General features: G+C 46.5%; 1 protein-coding gene across 1 annotated transcript; it reads right to left on the reverse strand.

The window, feature by feature from the left end:
* Positions 1 to 682: 682 nt before the first annotated feature.
* On the reverse strand, positions 683 to 14,720 carry LOC309536845 (cytochrome P450 2A13-like). Its single transcript, XM_082231204.1, has 10 exons — positions 13,984 to 14,720; positions 11,943 to 12,133; positions 10,813 to 10,975; positions 9,849 to 9,998; positions 6,604 to 6,764; positions 3,469 to 3,645; positions 3,104 to 3,245; positions 2,755 to 2,942; positions 1,557 to 1,698; positions 683 to 1,466 (listed from the first exon to the last, which is right to left on the reverse strand). The coding sequence occupies exons 2-10, from the start codon at positions 12,111 to 12,113 to the stop codon at positions 1,285 to 1,287; spliced, it is 1,476 nt and encodes a 491-aa protein (XP_082087330.1). The 5' UTR covers positions 12,114 to 12,133; positions 13,984 to 14,720; the 3' UTR covers positions 683 to 1,284.
* Between the last annotated feature and the right edge of the window lie 2,797 nt (positions 14,721 to 17,517).

The raw sequence follows: 17,517 nt of genomic DNA on the forward strand, positions 1-17,517 counted from the left end.
ACTCAGCCAGATGGATGGGGTATAAATAATAAATTATTATTATTATTATTATTATTATTATTATTATTATTATTGCAAGATTCCAGAGAAGCTATTTTTCCTAGGCCGACACCTTCTGCCCGGAAAACCCTTCAGTGTGGACTGAGCAGCTGTCATTTCCTGCAGGGTTAAGAATTTTTCCTTAACTGCTCACAGTGAAAGTTTCAGCAGAGGAAACTGACAAGGAGAAGGGGGGGGGACACACCAGATGGATAAAGATATCCTCTTTGACTAACAGCAGGAAGGGAATCTGACGGCTGGGATTGTGGATGGGGAGAGGGGCTCATTCATGGTGTCTGAGAGAAGGGAAGGGGGCTGAGAGCCAGGGATCTGCTGTTTATTCCCATGGGCGTTCCATTCCAAAAGAAATGCAGAAGGGGAAAATTCTACCAATGGAAACAAGAGAGCATGGAGCTTCAAAAGAAAGAATCTGGAGACGGGAGGTGTGACGTTAGCATATGAGAGTGCTGGAGGTGAAATAGTTAAACAGGTTACCCAATCAGAACCCAGGGGGTGGAGTCAGAGGGACTATAAAACCAGCTCTGGGAGGGGTGAAGGGGGGCGTTCGTTGGGAGTTGGGTGGTTGGTTGGAGTGGGAGTGAATTGGGGTGGAGTCTGTGGGTAAGTTGAGTTAGTGTAGCTGTTAAGTTGTGGGTGAACATATCAGACGACACAGCGATTCTTCAAACAGCTCTTGTTTATTCAGAGGCCAGAACAGAACTGAGCTGAAGGGCTCAGTCAGCCTGCTTATATAGAGCTCCAGTACCGTGTAACTGTAACAATTTTCTAAAACTATCCAATCACTGAACGTCACTTTCGATCCCTTATTTGCATAACTATCTACAGTATCCCCCTGCTGGCCCAGGGTGAGAACTTCAGTACATAACAGTAGCGAAATAAGCTGAGTCAGGATCAGTTAGGAGCTAGGAAGACAAGTCAACATCTGAGAGGTGGTTTAGTGAGTGAGAGCAGGTAGCGGAAGTTATAGGTCTGAATAGGCACCCCATGATTGTAATTGACCGATACTGTTTATGAAACCACACACTTGTTAAACTGCAATACATAAACAGAAGTTTAATTTCCAATTTAACCTGACTGGACTCAGTATTGTACCAAATAGGGCCTGGGTGGCGGCAGCGAGAAATAAAGTGGGGGCACAGGGATCAATAGACAGTGAAATGTCCGGGGATCCTGTGTGATCGCCACAGGAGGTTGTGTGTTCAAGAACTCTGCAACTTGTTCCCTTCAGAGGGGAATGGCACACATGTCATAAAAACGTGGGATGGTGACAAAGCCAACCAGCATGGGAGAGATGTCAATCTGTTCAGAAGGGATGGGGGATTTGAAGCGGAAGTTCTGCAGGATGCTGGTGAAGATGAGGAAGAGCTCCTTCCGGGCTAGTTGTTCCCCTAAGCAATAGCGCTTCCCTAGGAAAGAGGAGGAAGGTGAATACAGGCTTTCAGGGTGCTGTTATAGATGGTTTAGGAGTGCTTGGAAAAAGAAGGGGACTGACTCACCAACAGAGAAAGGCATAAAAGCCTCATTCTTCTTGAACTGCCCTTTCTCATCCAGGAAATGTTGGGGGTCAAACACGTCTGGTCTTGCAAAGTGTTGGGCGTCTGTCAGCACGGACCCGAGCATGGGAAACACTTCAGTCCCCTGAGCAAGAAAGGGAGAGAAATGAGAAGACACAGGAGAAATGGGAGATTCTTCTGGGGGGCAAGAAATCATTCTGAGATTTGAGGCTGCATATTCCACTCTCCAACACCAGACTGTTAAAGTTTGTGGGTCGTAAAACCTTTGACCCATGGAGTCTGCTGCAACGGCAATGCAATAAATCTGATTTATTGGCACTCCGACAAACTTCAATGGTGCCCACACGCTTCCACTCATGCGCTGCTTCTCTTCTCAGTTGTCAGATAGTAGCAGAGTTCGCGCGCAGCGTAAAATGGCTTTGTCTGTGTCTGCGTGGTGTCTTCAGCTCGACACCAGGGCTTCTATCCCTCTTTATTTAGAAGCATACAAAAAAAACAGAAAAGAAAGACCTACAGAATCGAGCTGCATGCTCACAGCTTTCTGTCTCTAACAAAAACGAAACTACCTTGCTCACATTCTCAGACGGACTGCTCTCTGCAGCCCCCAGAGAGACACAGATCAAAGGAAAATGCCCGGGTCATGTGGGCAGTGCACCCAGTTAATAAAAATGCTTCCTGGAGTGTTAACTCTTAACTGTCCAGAACCACAACACCATTGGTGTTGTGGCCAGCTCTGAAGCACAGGAGCTTATCATAGCCATGCCCACCCCAGAAAGTCCACAAATGTAAGCAACTGTAGCAATCCATCGCTTTAAATCAGGCACCCCCAAACTCGGCCCTCCAGATGTTTTGGCCTACAACTCCCATGATCCCTAGCTAACAGGACCGGTGGTCAGGGATGATGGGAACTGTAGTCCCCAGAGGAGCCCATGTGGTCCTTCGGCTGGCATATCAGCACAGCACTGTCCTTGCAGCTGCCTCGCTCCTCCTGCTATGCCACAGCGATGCCAGGAAAACAAAGGAATAATGCCAGGCCTCCCCAGGATCCACACCTCTGCTTCCCTGATTGTTATCATTCAGAGAGTAAGGACAGGTGGAACAGATGTGTTTGGGGAACGTCACTGAGCCACAAACTATATCTGGAAGGGTGGAGTCTAAGGAATTAATAGAACCACAATACCTTGGGAATGGTGTATCCCCGGAACTGGGTATCGCGGGTCACACATCTTGCTACTCCCGAGGGGAACATGTTAGTGAATCTCTGGATCTCGTGGATCACAGCATCCGTGTAGGGCATCAGGGGACGGTCATCCATGTTGGGAGTGCGATTCGAGCCAATCACCCGTTCAATCTCTTCGTGGACTTTCTCTGTTGAGAAATCAGCAGGATGAGACCGAAAGTGCTATTTGCAGCTTCCAGGGAGCTAAAGAAGGATCCCAGCTCATAGCTGGGAAAGCAAAGAGGGAGCTTCCCATAGAAAGGCAAAGACACATCTCTCCACCCTATTTTCCTCCCCCTTCCGCAGTCACCTTCAACCTCCGGGTATTTCAGCAGAAGCAGGAAGCCATAGCGCAAAGTGGTGCTGATACTCTCTGTGCCAGCGAAGAAAATGGTGAGGGTCGTCATAACCAGATTCTTTAGGAAGAACTCTGTGTTTGTGTTTTCCTTCTCCTAGTCAGAAGGAAAATGGTAAAGGAGGTTAAAATCTGGTTTCCAGGTGTCTTCAAAGTTTGTTCTCTACTACTGATTGGCTGAGCGGCAGGGATGTCATGATTAAACCAATGAGAGTGAAGGGACAGTTGAGTAGTGTTGAAGAGGTGGCTTCGTTCCAGGAACTCTAGTTTCCTTCCAGGAAAAATATATATTCATATTTTATAGAATAAAATCGCCATACCTGTTGCATTTTCACCAGGAAGCAGTCAATGAAATCCCGAGGGGAGTTGGGGTCCAGGGTCTCCTCTTGGGCTTTTGCCTTCCGCATGATGAACTCCTCCAACCCTAAGAGCTGCTTGAAGGCTTTATGTTGTGGGCCAGGCAGGTACTGCATGACGCCTGAGAACATGTCATAGAGCTGTTTGTGTTGGTTTCAGAGGGGAGAGAAAACAGATATTGCACAAAGTGAAGCTGAGATGAAGGAAGTCACTATGTTTTATCCAGAGCATGCTGATTTCTAATTCTTTTTACCTCTGGGTGAAATTTTGCCACTCAGGATTGTGAATGGGGTGTTTCTGGAGCACAGGAAGGGAGAATTTACTGTATTTTTTGCTCTATAAGACTCATTTTCTCCCTCCTAAAAAGTAAGGGGAAATGTGTGTGCGTCTTATGGAGCGAATGCAGGCTGCGCAGCTATCCCAGAAGCCAGAACAGCAAAAGGGATTGCTGCTTTCACTGCGCAGCGATCCCTCTTGCTGTTCTGGCTTCTGGGATTCAGAATATTTTTTTTCTTGTTTTCCTCCTCCAAAAACTAGGTGCGTCTTGTGGTCTGGTGCATCTTATAGAGTGAAAAATACGGTACCTTTATGAATAATAACGGAACAAGTGCAGTGAATTGTTGTCTCACAGATAAGAAGGCCTTTCAATCAATCAAAAGTTTTAACTTCGACAAAACCGCTGCCGAAGGGCAAGGGGGGAGCGGTTGAGAGTGCTCTCAGCTGCAACATGACTCTGTGGGATGAAGCTTCGAGCTGTCTACTGTCAGCAGGAGATTCTCAACTAAAAATATTCAAGATGAAATGAAAGGGTAAGAAGAATTTGGCATCTTCTACCATTTTGATTGAAGAATCAGATTGGATTTAATTAGACGGAATTCGGTGATACACGAAGGGTTAAAACAGGAGGTCCACCCTTCGATTTCTGGATAAATTACGTTCCATGGAGAAAAGTTGCAAGTAGGCGAACTTATTTTATTAAAAACCTATGGACAAGTTCCTGCTGATGGGCCACCAAAACCCATTCTTTACTGATTGTCAATATCAGGAGATTAAAAGACACCTGCTTCTTGGGAGAAAAGCAATGACAAACCTAGATAGCATCTTAAAAAGTAGAGACATCACCTTGCCAACAAAGGTCCATATAGTAAAAGCTATGGTTTTCCCAGTAGTGATGTATGGAAGTGAAAGCTGGACCATAAAGAAGGCTGATCACCGAAGAATTGATGCTTTTGAATTATATTCAAAATATTCTGAATCTGCAGCCTGCATTCGCTCCATAAGACGCACACACATTTCCCCTTACTTTTTAGGAGGGAAAAAGTGAGTCTTATAGGGCAAAAAATATGGTAACAACACAGCGGAAGAAGCAGAAACAAGAAGAACAGACGCAGGGGAGACTCTCAGGCAAAGACAGGAGGGAAAGTTTGTAAGGGGGGAAAGGCTAACTATTATGAAGAAAATCCGGAATCAGAGGTTGAGAGGGAATTTCTTACAGTGCCATCAGCCTCAACAGCTCAATCCAGGATCAGGTGAGGCTGCAGCAACATTCTAAACTTGCTCCAGCCAGAACCAAGGCAGATCAGAAGTTGCAGCACCATGGAGAGCTCAGGGTGAGCAACTTGTTCCTTTCCCCCCATCTTTCCCCAGGCTCTTGTGGAGATGTTATTTTCCTGCAGGGCTGGGAGAAAGGGGCATCTTCTCTTTGTTAGGAGCGTCCTACTCTCGTGTAGGACCCTGGTAGAGACACATGCCCGACTGGCATGTTCTCTCCCTCCTGGTCTATTGTTCGGGAGCTTTAAAAGCTTTCGTTAGCCCGAACATCACAGCGACTAATGCCAAAAGGCATTAGCACACTTAGGGATCAAACTTAGAGATCAAACTTAGCATTTGCAGTTTGCATAACAGAACTCAGTAGCTCAGCATTTTGGCTAATCTACGTTTGGACCCCTGACCATTAGGTCCAGTTGTGGCCGACTCTGGGGTTGCGGCGCTCATCTCGTTTTATTGGCCGAGGGAGCCGGCATACAGCTTCCGGGTCATGTGGGCAGCATGACTAAGCCGCTTCTGGCAAACCAGAGTAGTGCACGGAAACGCCGTTTACCTTCCCGCCAGAGCGGTACCTATTTATCTACTTGCACTTTGACGTGCTTTCAAACTGCTAGGTTGGCAGGAGCAGGGACAGAGCAACGGGAGCTCACCCAGTCATGGGGATTCGAACCGCCGACCTTCTGATCAGCAAGTCCTAGGCTCTGTGGTTTAACCCACAGCGCCACCTACATTTATTTACATATAATACACTCGGAGCATTCTGACTTAGCTCCTACCTCTTTCTCATCAGACAGGAAAGAGAGAAAGGACAAAGGACAATAGTCCCACTTCACGGAACACAATAATACCAAAACATCCTGTCTCCATCACTTCCCACACTGTGGAATGAAAACATACACTGGCATGTGATAGACAACAATCCCATGACTGCAGACACGGGGAATGAATCTCTAACACTCTTTTCCAGGGCCTCACCCCTGGTGCTCTCCCTGTGCTGCTAGACTGGTGGTGGTGGTGAAGAAGAAGAAGAAGAAGAAGAAGAAGAAGAAGAAGAAGAAGAAGAGTTTGAATTTGATATCCTGCTTTATCACTACCCGAAGGAGTATCAAAGCAGCTAACATTCTCCTTTCCCTTCCTCCCCCACAAAAAACACTCTGTGAGGTGAGTGGGGATGAGAGACTTCAAAGAAGTGTGACTGGCCCAAGGTCACCCAGCAGTTGCATGTGGAGGAGCGGAGATGCGAACCCGGTTCACCAGATTACGAGACTACCGCTCTTAACCACTACACCACACTGGTGAGGTACTGTGGAAGGGATGTGCTTCCTCAGGCTCAAGAGAAGGCAGTTGACGCCAGCTCTACTTGCCCTGGTGCTATGGAAGGTTGTATTGGGCAGCTCCATTCAGCCTTGAACATGATCTGGCTCCTTAGTGGAGAAAATGACTCCGATTTCTCCTGGACTGGTCCTGCATGCCATGCCTTGAGGAGATTCATTGAAAAGACATTATTCACACACTCACAAAGGAAGTCCTTCTCATCCCCTCCAATTTACCTGTCCCCAAGAGGTGCAAGTGAACCGTAAGCTACCCAGCATCATGCTCAGCAAGGAGTGGAACTCCTTATCTTCGTATTCAAAGCGGTCGCCAAAGGCGATGGAGCTGATGATGTTGCACACCGTGCGGCTCAGGGTGTAGGTGGGGTCAAAGGGTGCACCTAGAAAGAGAGACCCCCAAGTCACTGAACCCTGGAACATGTCAAGAAAAGTTTGCAAACCAGTCCAGACTTGCCTCACATTATTCATTTGACCCACTGTTCCATTTTCTTCATAAGCCACAATTTCCTGGCCAAGTTCTCATATATATATATATATATATATATATATATATATATATATATATATATGCTTTCGTAGATTTTCACGGGTACAGGAATGCAGGTTTTGGTGTCTTCGGGTGTCTTCCCGTGTAAGAGTCGGGGTGTCTGTGCGACGTTTCGACGAGGTCTCACTCGTCATCTTCAGGCTGGTGCTTTCGGCTTCTTGTTACTGGAACAGAGCAGAGTCTGGTGTTTGAGTTCCTATAAATACTGTTGAGGGGTGTGGTGTATAGCCTCCAACGTTCTGGGCAGAGAGGAAGTTCCTAGATTAGTGTGCCTTTTCTTCTTTTGTTCCTTAATTACTTGAGGGATATCTTGGGTGATTTCATGAGTGATATTCTGAATACCACTGGGTGGGTCATTAAGTGTAGATTAGTTGCTAAAGCTTTCGTGTCTTGACCTCTTGAGCTTGTGAAGAGTTTTTCTGAGAAGATGGCTGTGCTGCATTTAGTTGTGCTCTGGCTTGGCTTCGTGTATAGGGGCGAGCTGTGGTTTTGTGCCTAGTGCCAGCCAGATCTGTGTAGGGATTGCAGGGGGGTGCAGCATCCGGAGGTGCCACTATAGTTTGGCTACTGGATGGAGTCTGTAATATGTCTGTGGAGAGGGTCTGGGTTTGGGTCTGGTGTGGTTGATTGGTGACGGCGTTCTGTGTGCCTCTGGTTCTGGTGTCGGTTTTTGTGGGGAGGGCTAATTTCCAGATGTCTGGCAGGCGGGACGTGTCGTCACGCTTGTTCATGTTGTGAGGGTGTTTCTCTATCTCGATGGCTTCCATGATTATTCTCTTGTGGTGATGTTCCATGTTAAAGAGCAATTTGGAATCTGCAAAATTAATTTCGTGTCCTGTTTCTATTTATAGGAACTCAAACACCAGACTCTGCTCTGTTCCAGTAACAAGAAGCCGAAAGCACCAGCCTGAAGATGACGAGTGAGACCTCGTCGAAACGTCGCACAGACACCCCGACTCTTACACGGGAAGACACCCGAAGACACCAAAACCTGCATTCCTGTACCCGTGAAAATCTACGAAAGCATATATATATATATATATATATATATATATATATATATATATATATATATATATATATATGCAGGTTTTGGTGTCTTCGGGTGTCTTCCCGTGTAAGAGTCGGGGTGTCTGTGCGACGTTTCGACGTTTCGCACAGACGTTTCGACGTTTCGCACAGACACCCCGACTCTTACACGGGAAGACACCCGAAGACACCAAAACCTGCATTCCTGTACCCGTGAAAATCTACGAAAGCATATATATATATATATATATATGCAGGTTTTGGTGTCTTCGGGTGTCTTCCCGTGTAAGAGTCGGGGTGTCTATGCGACGTTTCGACGAGGTCTCACTCGTCATCTTCAGGCTGGTGCTTTCGGCTTCTTGTTACTGGAACAGAGCAGAGTCTGGTGTTTGAGTTCCTATAAATACTGTTGAGGGGTGTGGTGTATAGCCTCCAACGTTCTGGGCAGAGAGGAAGTTCCTAGATTAGTGTGCCTTTTCTTCTTTTGTTCCTTAATTACTTGAGGGATATCTTGGGTGATTTCATGAGTGATATTCTGAATACCACTGGGTGGGTCATTAAGTGTAGATTAGTTGCTAAAGCTTTCGTGTCTTGACCTCTTGAGCTTGTGAAGAGTTTTTCTGAGAAGATGGCTGTGCTGCATTTAGTTGTGCTCTGGCTTGGCTTCGTGTATAGGGGCGAGCTGTGGTTTTGTGCCTAGTGCCAGCCAGATCTGTGTAGGGATTGCAGGGGGGTGCAGCATCCGGAGGTGCCACTATAGTTTGGCTACTGGATGGAGTCTGTAATATGTCTGTGGAGAGGGTCTGGGTTTGGGTCTGGTGTGGTTGATTGGTGACGGCGTTCTGTGTGCCTCTGGTTCTGGTGTCGGTTTTTGTGGGGAGGGCTAATTTCCAGATGTCTGGCAGGCGGGACGTGTCGTCACGCTTGTTCATGTTGTGAGGGTGTTTCTCTATCTCGATGGCTTCCATGATTATTCTCTTGTGGTGATGTTCCATGTTAAAGAGCAATTTGGAATCTGCAAAATTAATTTCGTGTCCTGTTTCTATTTATAGGAACTCAAACACCAGACTCTGCTCTGTTCCAGTAACAAGAAGCCGAAAGCACCAGCCTGAAGATGACGAGTGAGACCTCGTCGAAACGTCGCACAGACACCCCGACTCTTACACGGGAAGACACCCGAAGACACCAAAACCTGCATTCCTGTACCCGTGAAAATCTACGAAAGCATATATATATATATATATATATATATATATATATATATATATATATATATAATTTTAATTGATTTTAACATATAAATTATAAAATGCACCACAAAACTTATACAATCTTTTTAGACTTCCATCAGCACCTCTGATGATCCACCGTTTTAACCACTTCTTATGCATTTCTTAACTTTATATTGCCTTTACATCTCTTAACAAATCATCCTTCCCCTTCTCCATTTTTGCAATACTTCTAATCATACTCCTCACAAAACCTCTTGCAAACCTACAAACGCCGTCTGAGCTTCACAAATACTTTTTAAATAGTCCGTAAATTTACTCCAGTCTTCCGTGAATTTCCGGTCCCGCCGGTTGCGAATCCTTCCTGTTAGTTTATCTAGTCCATTAACTTCATCCTCCATTCTTCAATCGTCGGTAATTCTTCTTGCTTCCATTTTTGGGCCAATAAGAGCAAGTTCTCTTTTAGAGGACAAAGCTTATTGGTAATGTGTTTAGCTTAGGCAAAGTTTTCTTCGCACATAACCCAAAATAAATCAAAAACAGCAGTGAGAACATTCAGTATAAAGCCTTCAAATGCCCAGTTAACTTCCAACGGTTTCTAACCCATTAAGAAATATTTCTTGACCAATTAAGCATGAAGATGTCAAAACTGAGCTCACTTTTTGTTTCCCTCAGGGATTCCAGCAGGAAGTGGGTCTCCTCCAGGATCCGCTCTTCAACGGATCTCTTTCCCATCCCAAAATTCCTCAGCGTCGTGATGGAAAATAGTCGCAGCTGTTTGGCCCGTTCCCCATTGCTGAAGCCAAGCCCTGAGAAGCGAAGGAGGAGGAGGAAGGAGGAGGAAGAGGAGCCAGAGGGGGGTGAAGTGAATGAGAATGTGGATGAACCCACACAGTGATGAAGAGTGGACCCACAAAAAACCCTTCACATTCTTAATTTTTTCCTGACTTTTAAAATTGTGATTGCAGGAGATGGAAGAACATTGTATGTGCCCGGGTTCCCTCTCATTTTGTGTGTGTGTGTGTGTGTGTGTGTGTGTTGATTTGTGTAAAGAGGGTTGTGATCTTTAAGAACAGATGAGGAGGTGAGGCTCAATAGTCTTGAGACATACACTCTCAGCATCAGTAAAATGGGTATAAAAAATCTACTTCATAGGAGCATGGGAAGGGCCATTGGCAGTGCTAAATAATAATAATAATAATAATAATAATAATAATAATAATAATAATAATAATAATAATTTTATTTATACCCACCCTCCCCAGGAAAGACCGGGCTCAGGGCGGCTAACAACCAATAATAAAAATAAGTTGATTAAAATACAACTTAAAAAACAAGATTAAAATACAACATTAAAACATTAAGATGCAGCCTCTTCACAGGAGGAGAAAGGAAAAAAAACGGGGGGAGGGAATCAAACTGATTCTAAGCCAAAGGCCAGGTGGAACAACTCTGTCTTACAGGCCTTGCGGAAAGAAATCAAATCCCGCAGGGCCCTGGTCTCATGAGACAGAGCGTTCCACCAGGCCAGAGCCAATAATAATAATAATAATAATAATAATAATAATTTATTATTTGAAAAGGCCCTGGCTCTGGCCAAGGATGGCCCAAGAAGAGACTGACCGTAACCCCGGAAAAGCCAGTCAAACGTGGCTTGCTCTCCACGGCCACCGAACTCTTCCGCCTGGTCCACCAGCGCCTCCTTCACAGCATCGTATCCACACAAGACCACAACACGGCGGGGCCCTAAGTGGATGGTGAAGACAGGACCATATTTCTCACGGATCTGTGAAAAGAGGAGGAGGGCATTGTGTGAGGTCATGGAACAGATGGAGAGATGGAGCAAATACATAGACTAGTTTTTAGGAAGACAAGGAAGCTTGTTGTTGTTTAGTGGTGTCCAACTCTTTGTGACCCCATGGACCAGAGCACGCCAGGCACTCCTGTCTTCCATTGCCTCCTGGCCAGTCTTTTGAAATGAGGCAATCTTACTCTGCGGTGTATCTTCCCTTAAACAGAAGTCCACTTACTGGCTCATTGTTCCCTTTCCTTGAGGTACCTTGATCCAGGGAACCCAGTCTGCTCAGCCTTTCCTGCCTTCCTGACATATCTTGCCCCCTCTTTCACCAACAATTGATAGCCAGTGTTTTTGAATTCTGGTGCTGGAGGAGACTCTTGAGAGTCCCATGGACTGCAAGAAGATCAAACCAATCCATTCTGAAGGAAATCAGCCCTGAGTGCTCACTGGAAGGACAGATCCTGAAGCTGAGGCTCCAAGACTTTGGCCACCTCAGGAGAAGAGAAGACTCCCTGGAAAAGACCCTGATGTTGGGAAAGATGGAGGGCCCAAGGAGAAGGGGAGGACAGAGGACGAGATGGTGGGACAGTGTTCTCGAAGCCACCAGCATGAGTTTGATCAAACTGCAGGAGGCAGTGGAGGACAGGAGTGCTTGGCGTGCTCTGGTCCATGGGGCCACGAAGAGGCGGACACGACTAAACGACTAAACAACAACAATCTATGATTGATGAGCCACTTGAGACACAAGAAGCGAACCTTCTAACGCCTGGCTGAGGAATGTGCACTTGGCGCATTCCTGCACTGCAGGGGTTGAGCTACGTGACCCCTGGGGTCCCCTCCTTCCACATTTTCAGGCTTCCAGGTCCCCGAGTGGCTTGCAAAACTATTGAGGGCACTTGGCCAGGAGATGAGAGGGAAGGCGGATGGATGGATGGACAGGCGTCCAGAAACTTACCTTCATCAGCGACTGATACATGTCCTTTGTGTTGACTTGCAGCAGGTTCCCAATGAAGGGCAGCGGAGTCGGTCCAGGCGGCAGCTTCTCTTTCTTCTTCCATGCCGAGAGGAGCAGCAAGCAGAAGAGGAAGGAGGCCAACAGGAGGGTCCATGGGCCCAGGAGGTCCATGGGGCAGCTGGAGTAGCAACCTGCAGGTGGGGAGCAGAGGAAGAGCGCTCCTAGCATTGCCTTGGGGGAGGGACTGCTAGGTCTGGGAATATTTCCCTCCCCATCAGGCCCACAGGATCTTCTGCAGATTCATTCACTGTGATGGCCTGGGGTTCGGAATCGGAGGCTGAACCTGAGGGATCCCAGCCTGCACACGATTCCCCGCCTCCAGAACCAGCTGAGCTGGGGCTGGGGCCTGAGCCTGAAGGGCCCTCACCTGTGCTGGATCCTCAGGTGCAGGCTCCAGCTGACTCTGCTCTGGCTCCTGAGGTGATGGAGGACCCATTGCCTGCAGGTGCTCCACTCTCAGCCCCGTCAGAGGAAGCTGAGGTTGCCTCTGGGTCCGGTAACCCTCCAGCCTCTCCTGAGCTGCAGAGGCTCAGGGCAGAGAGGCGGAGGGAACTAAGTTCTCGCAGGAGGAGTGCTCGCCTCCAGGCCAGGAGGGGCGAGTCACCAGAGGATCGGGGCCGCCATACGCCTTGGGGCAGATAAAAGCCGGCCAGGCCCAGTCCCAGGTTGCAGAAGCAACATTATTGGTTGCTAGTTCCTGCCTGAACTATGTCCTGCTTTCCTGCCTGAGCTCCTGACCCGCCCTGGCTCCCTGCTTGCATGCCTGTTCCTGACTTCACCCAGCTCCCTGCCCTGCACCCAGCTTCAGCTATAATAATAATTTATTATTTATACCCCACCCATCTGGCTGAGTTTCCCCAGCCACTCTGGGTGGCTTCCAATCAAATGTTAAAAACAATACAGCCTTAAATATTAAAAGCTTTCCTACACAGGGCGTTCTCGTTGCACCTTTGACCACGGACCAGACTTCGACCTCACCTCTGGGGTAACCCATGGGACCAGCAAATTCACATTTATATTATCCCTTCCTGCCAAGTCCGTTTTTTAAAAAAATTAAAGGCTATGTGGCATAGTGGTTAGAGTGTCAGAGAATGAACTAGAAGAGGTCAAATCGCCACCACTTGGCCATGACGCTCACTGGGTGTGACCTGGGGGGGGCAATCACAGCCTCTCAGCCCAGCCTACCTCGCAGGAGTGTTGTAAAAGTAAAATGGGGAGGAGGAGGAGGAGGAGAGCCCTGTGTAGCACCTGGAGGCCTTTCGAGTGACAAGGAAATGTCATAAATAAAGGATAGAGAAAGAAAGAAACTTTTTGCTGCAGTCCATTTATGGCCCACACCCAAGCTCTTCCTAAGGTTTCCAGGATGGTTGCCACTTTCCTTAAAATCTCTGGTTGCCAAGCTTTCATAAGGGTAAGGGGTAAAGGGACCCCTGACCATTAGGTCCAGTCATGGATGACTCTGGGGTTGCGGTGCTCCTCTCGCTTTATTGGCTGAGGGAGCCAGCGTACAACTTCTAAGTCATGTGGCCAGCAGGACTAAGCCACTTCTGGCGAACCAGAGCAGCACACAGAAATGCCGTTTACCTTCCCACCAGAGCGGTATCTATTTATCCACTTGCACTTTGATGTGCTTTCAAACTGCTAGGTTGGCAGGAGCAGGGACCGAGCAACAGGAGCTCACCCCGTTGAGGGGATTCGAACCTCCGACCTTCTGATTGGCAAGTCCTAGGCTCTGTGGTTTAACCCACAGCACCACCCGCGTCCCTCAAGCTTTCATATCCCCCCCTAAAATGTCCGGGGGGAGGGGTAGGAGAGAGACACAGCTCAATAGGGAGATTGGCATGAACGTATAGCCACGCTGGCCATTCGCTGTCCAAGCAAATTTGTCCCCTGATCCTGGTTAAGATAAAAAACGAGGATTCCCTCCCATCCACCATTGCACAAAGGTCTTGCAAACGCCTCTCTGTGCCCCCATCCCTACCTTGGTTGGCTACTCAGTCTGTCCTGCTCATTTCTCAAACTCCTAGCTGCACACAGGTCCACACCCTTTGCAGCTTCTTACTGAGTTACCCAGAAGGGGGAAGCAGTGGAGGAGGAGGAGGAGAGACCTGGAATTGTCCTTAAACCACACCCACAGTTGCAGCCATGGACCAAGCCACCCTCCAAGTGTCCCTATTTTCCAGGGACAGCCCCGGATTTACAGAAGCCAGATTTACAGATGCCAGATTTACAGAAGTCGGGACCACCTCTGGAAAATAGGAACTGGGGTTTTCTATAGCCTTAAATGAGCCAGATGTATGGGTGTTTCTGGCACCAGAGTACCATGTTCCTGCTTTATCAGCAGGAGATAAATATTTTGAAAGCTTTGTTTGTTTGGCCTGCTTAACTTGTTCCACTTTTTTTTGCATTCTTGTGGCCACCCCTATCTGGAAAAACACTGTGACGTGACACATTCTTTGCAAACTAGTCTAAATTAATTAGAAAGGCTTCAAAGGCCGACGAAATTTGGACTTCTGTCCTCCTCAGGTCTCCCCTCCATAAAATATTGAAACCAATTAACACAAAGTTAAAACAAACTGAAAACCTGAGAGCTGCGGAACGATCAAGATGAGTCTCCTCTTCGCCAGTGTGGTGTAGTGGTTAAGAGCGGTAGTCTCGTAATCTGGGGAACCGGGTTCACGTCTCCGCTCCTCCACATGCAGCTGCTGGGTGACCTTGGGCTAGTCACACTTCTGTGAAGTCTCTCAGCCCCACTCACCTCACAGAGTGTTTGTTGTGGGGGAGGAAGGGAAAGGAGAATGTTAGCCGCTTTGAGACTCCTTCAGGCAGTGATAAAGCGGGATATCAAACCCAAACTCCTCCTCTTCTTCTTCTTCTTCGCCAGCCGGTAGCCCTGCTTTGCTTTTATTACAAATACAAATGCAGCATCTTTCTCAAGAAGACCTTTCTCTGCAGCCTGGAAGATCTGGAACTAGCCTTGAAAATCAGATAATATGAATATTCTTTACTTGGACTTTGTTATTCTAAACCATGCGCAATTGTACTCATTCTGTGTGCCTAGCTTTGTTTTTTGCTATTTAATTTTCATCTGCTTTTATAACTGTTCAGTTTTATGTACCTTATAAAATGGGTGGGGAGAGAGAGATAAAAGGAAATCAAATCCCTAATCTAGCCTTCAAAAAAAAAAAGTTCTCCTGAAAATTCATCAGCCTTTTAGTGCAAATTTCTCCTCGCATTGCCTTTTTTATGTGCACAATTGCCTAATAAGCACATTTCCCTAATGCAATGCATCTGTGTATGTTATTTTCTCTGTTATAGACCGTTTTATGCATGCTTTGTACTGTCAGGATATGCATCTTGGTACCCTTTACTTGGTTGGGTGGACTTACACTGCAAAATTCAAAGAAGTGCAAATTTCAAGGGATGGCCACAATCCAGTTCATGGCTTGTTTCCAAAAGCACATAGCCTCCAATGAAACACATCCCTCGCTTCCCATTTTACTGCTCTTGTCACTTTCAAAGCTATTTCCTTTCGTCACATTTATATTTAAAGGCTTTCAATGCAAAATCCATTTCCCAACTCCTGTACGCTGCAAATGTCTGGCATAATGGGGACCTGCCTAAACTAGATGACTTTCAGGCAAAATTTCTATGATCTCTGCTGCAGGTACCCAACTGTTTCCCCAACTCCATACTTCTGTTAGAAGCTGGTGAATGCCCAATTTCAGCTAAAGCATGGTGGGCTGCCCTAAAACATTGGCTCAGGATTTCAGTGTTTGATCTAGGGAAGGGTTTGTACCAACACCTGACCAATGAGGAGTTTGTCAGCAAATGGCAGAAAACCATGGCTAGAAAAGCCACCTCTATTGGTCTGTCACACACACACACCCCAACTTTATTGCCTGGGTTATGAAGGCGCCCTAAAGACGTTAAAGCAAAGGTTATGGGACACACAGTGACTTGCGATCTCGATCACACGCAGTTTGTAGTCCACTGGCAGTAGGAGTACAATATGGGCATGTCAAATCAAATCAAATCAAATATCTTTAATACGGTCAATGACGCTGGGCGCCATGTTAGGAGGCAATATGGGCATGTCTTTAAGTAACACCTTACATTAAAAACCTGGAAGTACCAAATTATGGAAGGTTATTCACCAAAGCCAGACTAAATTTCCTTCTGCAGTGTTGGATGGCAGGTTGAGAGGAGTTCCCTACCAGGACAGACTTTGCTCGTGTGCTCAAGACATCGATTCCATAAAACATATTTTGCTGCACTGTGCGAAATATGAGCAAGCCAGGGCTGAACTGATATTAGCCTTGCTGGTACCTTTCCCGGGAAAATCAGAGGCTCACTATGTCAGGTTCCTATTGGAAGACCGAACAAACTCTAGAACCAATTGCAAGAACCAATGATCCCTATCTTAAAGTCTGCTTGTTTAACCTGGAGGTAGACTGTCTGAATTGTGCATTGCTTTGTAACTATTTGTTGGGTCTCTGGCCCGTAATAAAGATTGATTGGTTCGATTTAAAGTTCTGAGTTGTCTCAAGTCAGAAGGTAGTCAATTATTGGTAATAGCCATTGGTTTTCATATAAATTAGTTGGCTTCAGACACCAGAGCCATTGGAGACCAAATCTTCACTACAAAAATGTCTGCAAATGTGACCTAAAGGCTGGCAACATCAACACCACCAAGTGGAAATTCCTTGCAGATGACCTTAATGCCTGGAGACATTAGCAGAGACCAGAGGAGGAATGACCACTGGATGGAGCACAGAGAGAAGAAACGCCCTGGTGGATCTGCAGCAGCTCATCTGGATGCCTACATCTGCCCCATCTGCAACAAAACATGTCTCTCCTTTGCAGATCTCTACAACCACAGCAGGCGCTGTAACTCTCTAATGGTTTGACTTCACCCTCAAAGGTGCCCTCTTCCATTGTCTCCCAAAATAGACGGATGTCAACCAGTTATTGTACATCTGTGGTGAGCAAAGGTTTGTGCATGTTTGGTAAGTAAAAGGTAAAGGGACCCCTGACCATTAGGTCCAGTCGTGGCCGACTCTGGGGTTGCAGCGCTCATCTCACTTTATTGGCCGAGGGAGCCGGCGTACAGCTTCCGGGTCATGACCAAGTAACTATATGTAAATACATAATGCTATTAAATTTCCCTCACCCATATGTAAGAAGGTGTATAAATATTTTTCATGCAATATTCTTTGCTGCATATTCTTTTTTTAACTGCAGGTGTTATAAGAATTCTAAGGTCTCAAATATAAATTAAATGTTCATAAATGTATGGTGCAAACACATACATAAGTATATAAACCACGTGTCTGAAATAGTACAGGAGAGCAATCCTGAAGCCATTTTGACTCTCCCAAGTTGACCCTCAAATATTTCTCTGCAAGGAGAAAAGAAATGGGAAAGCCTCCCCATTGTCTTTTGCTTACAAATCCTCTCTTAAGGGTGCACTTGTGTATGAATAATAGGGTGAGGCTGTGACCTGGATTCAGGA

The sequence above is a fragment of the Podarcis vaucheri genome (assembly GCF_965113315.1).
Source record: "Podarcis vaucheri genome assembly, chromosome: 7".
NCBI lineage: Eukaryota > Metazoa > Chordata > Lepidosauria > Squamata > Lacertidae > Podarcis > Podarcis vaucheri.

Coding starts and splice junctions, on each gene's coding strand:
- LOC309536845 (XM_082231204.1), bottom strand. CDS start 12,113: ATGGACCTCCTGGGCCCATGGACCCTCCTGTTGGCCTCCTTCCTCTTC. Junction 6,765..9,848: donor ATCCCTGAGGGAAACAAAAA/GTGAGCTCAGTT, acceptor CTCTCTTTCTAG/GTGCACCCTTTGACCCCACC. Junction 3,246..3,468: donor TCCTGGTGAAAATGCAACAG/GTATGGCGATTT, acceptor CCTTCTGACTAG/GAGAAGGAAAACACAAACAC.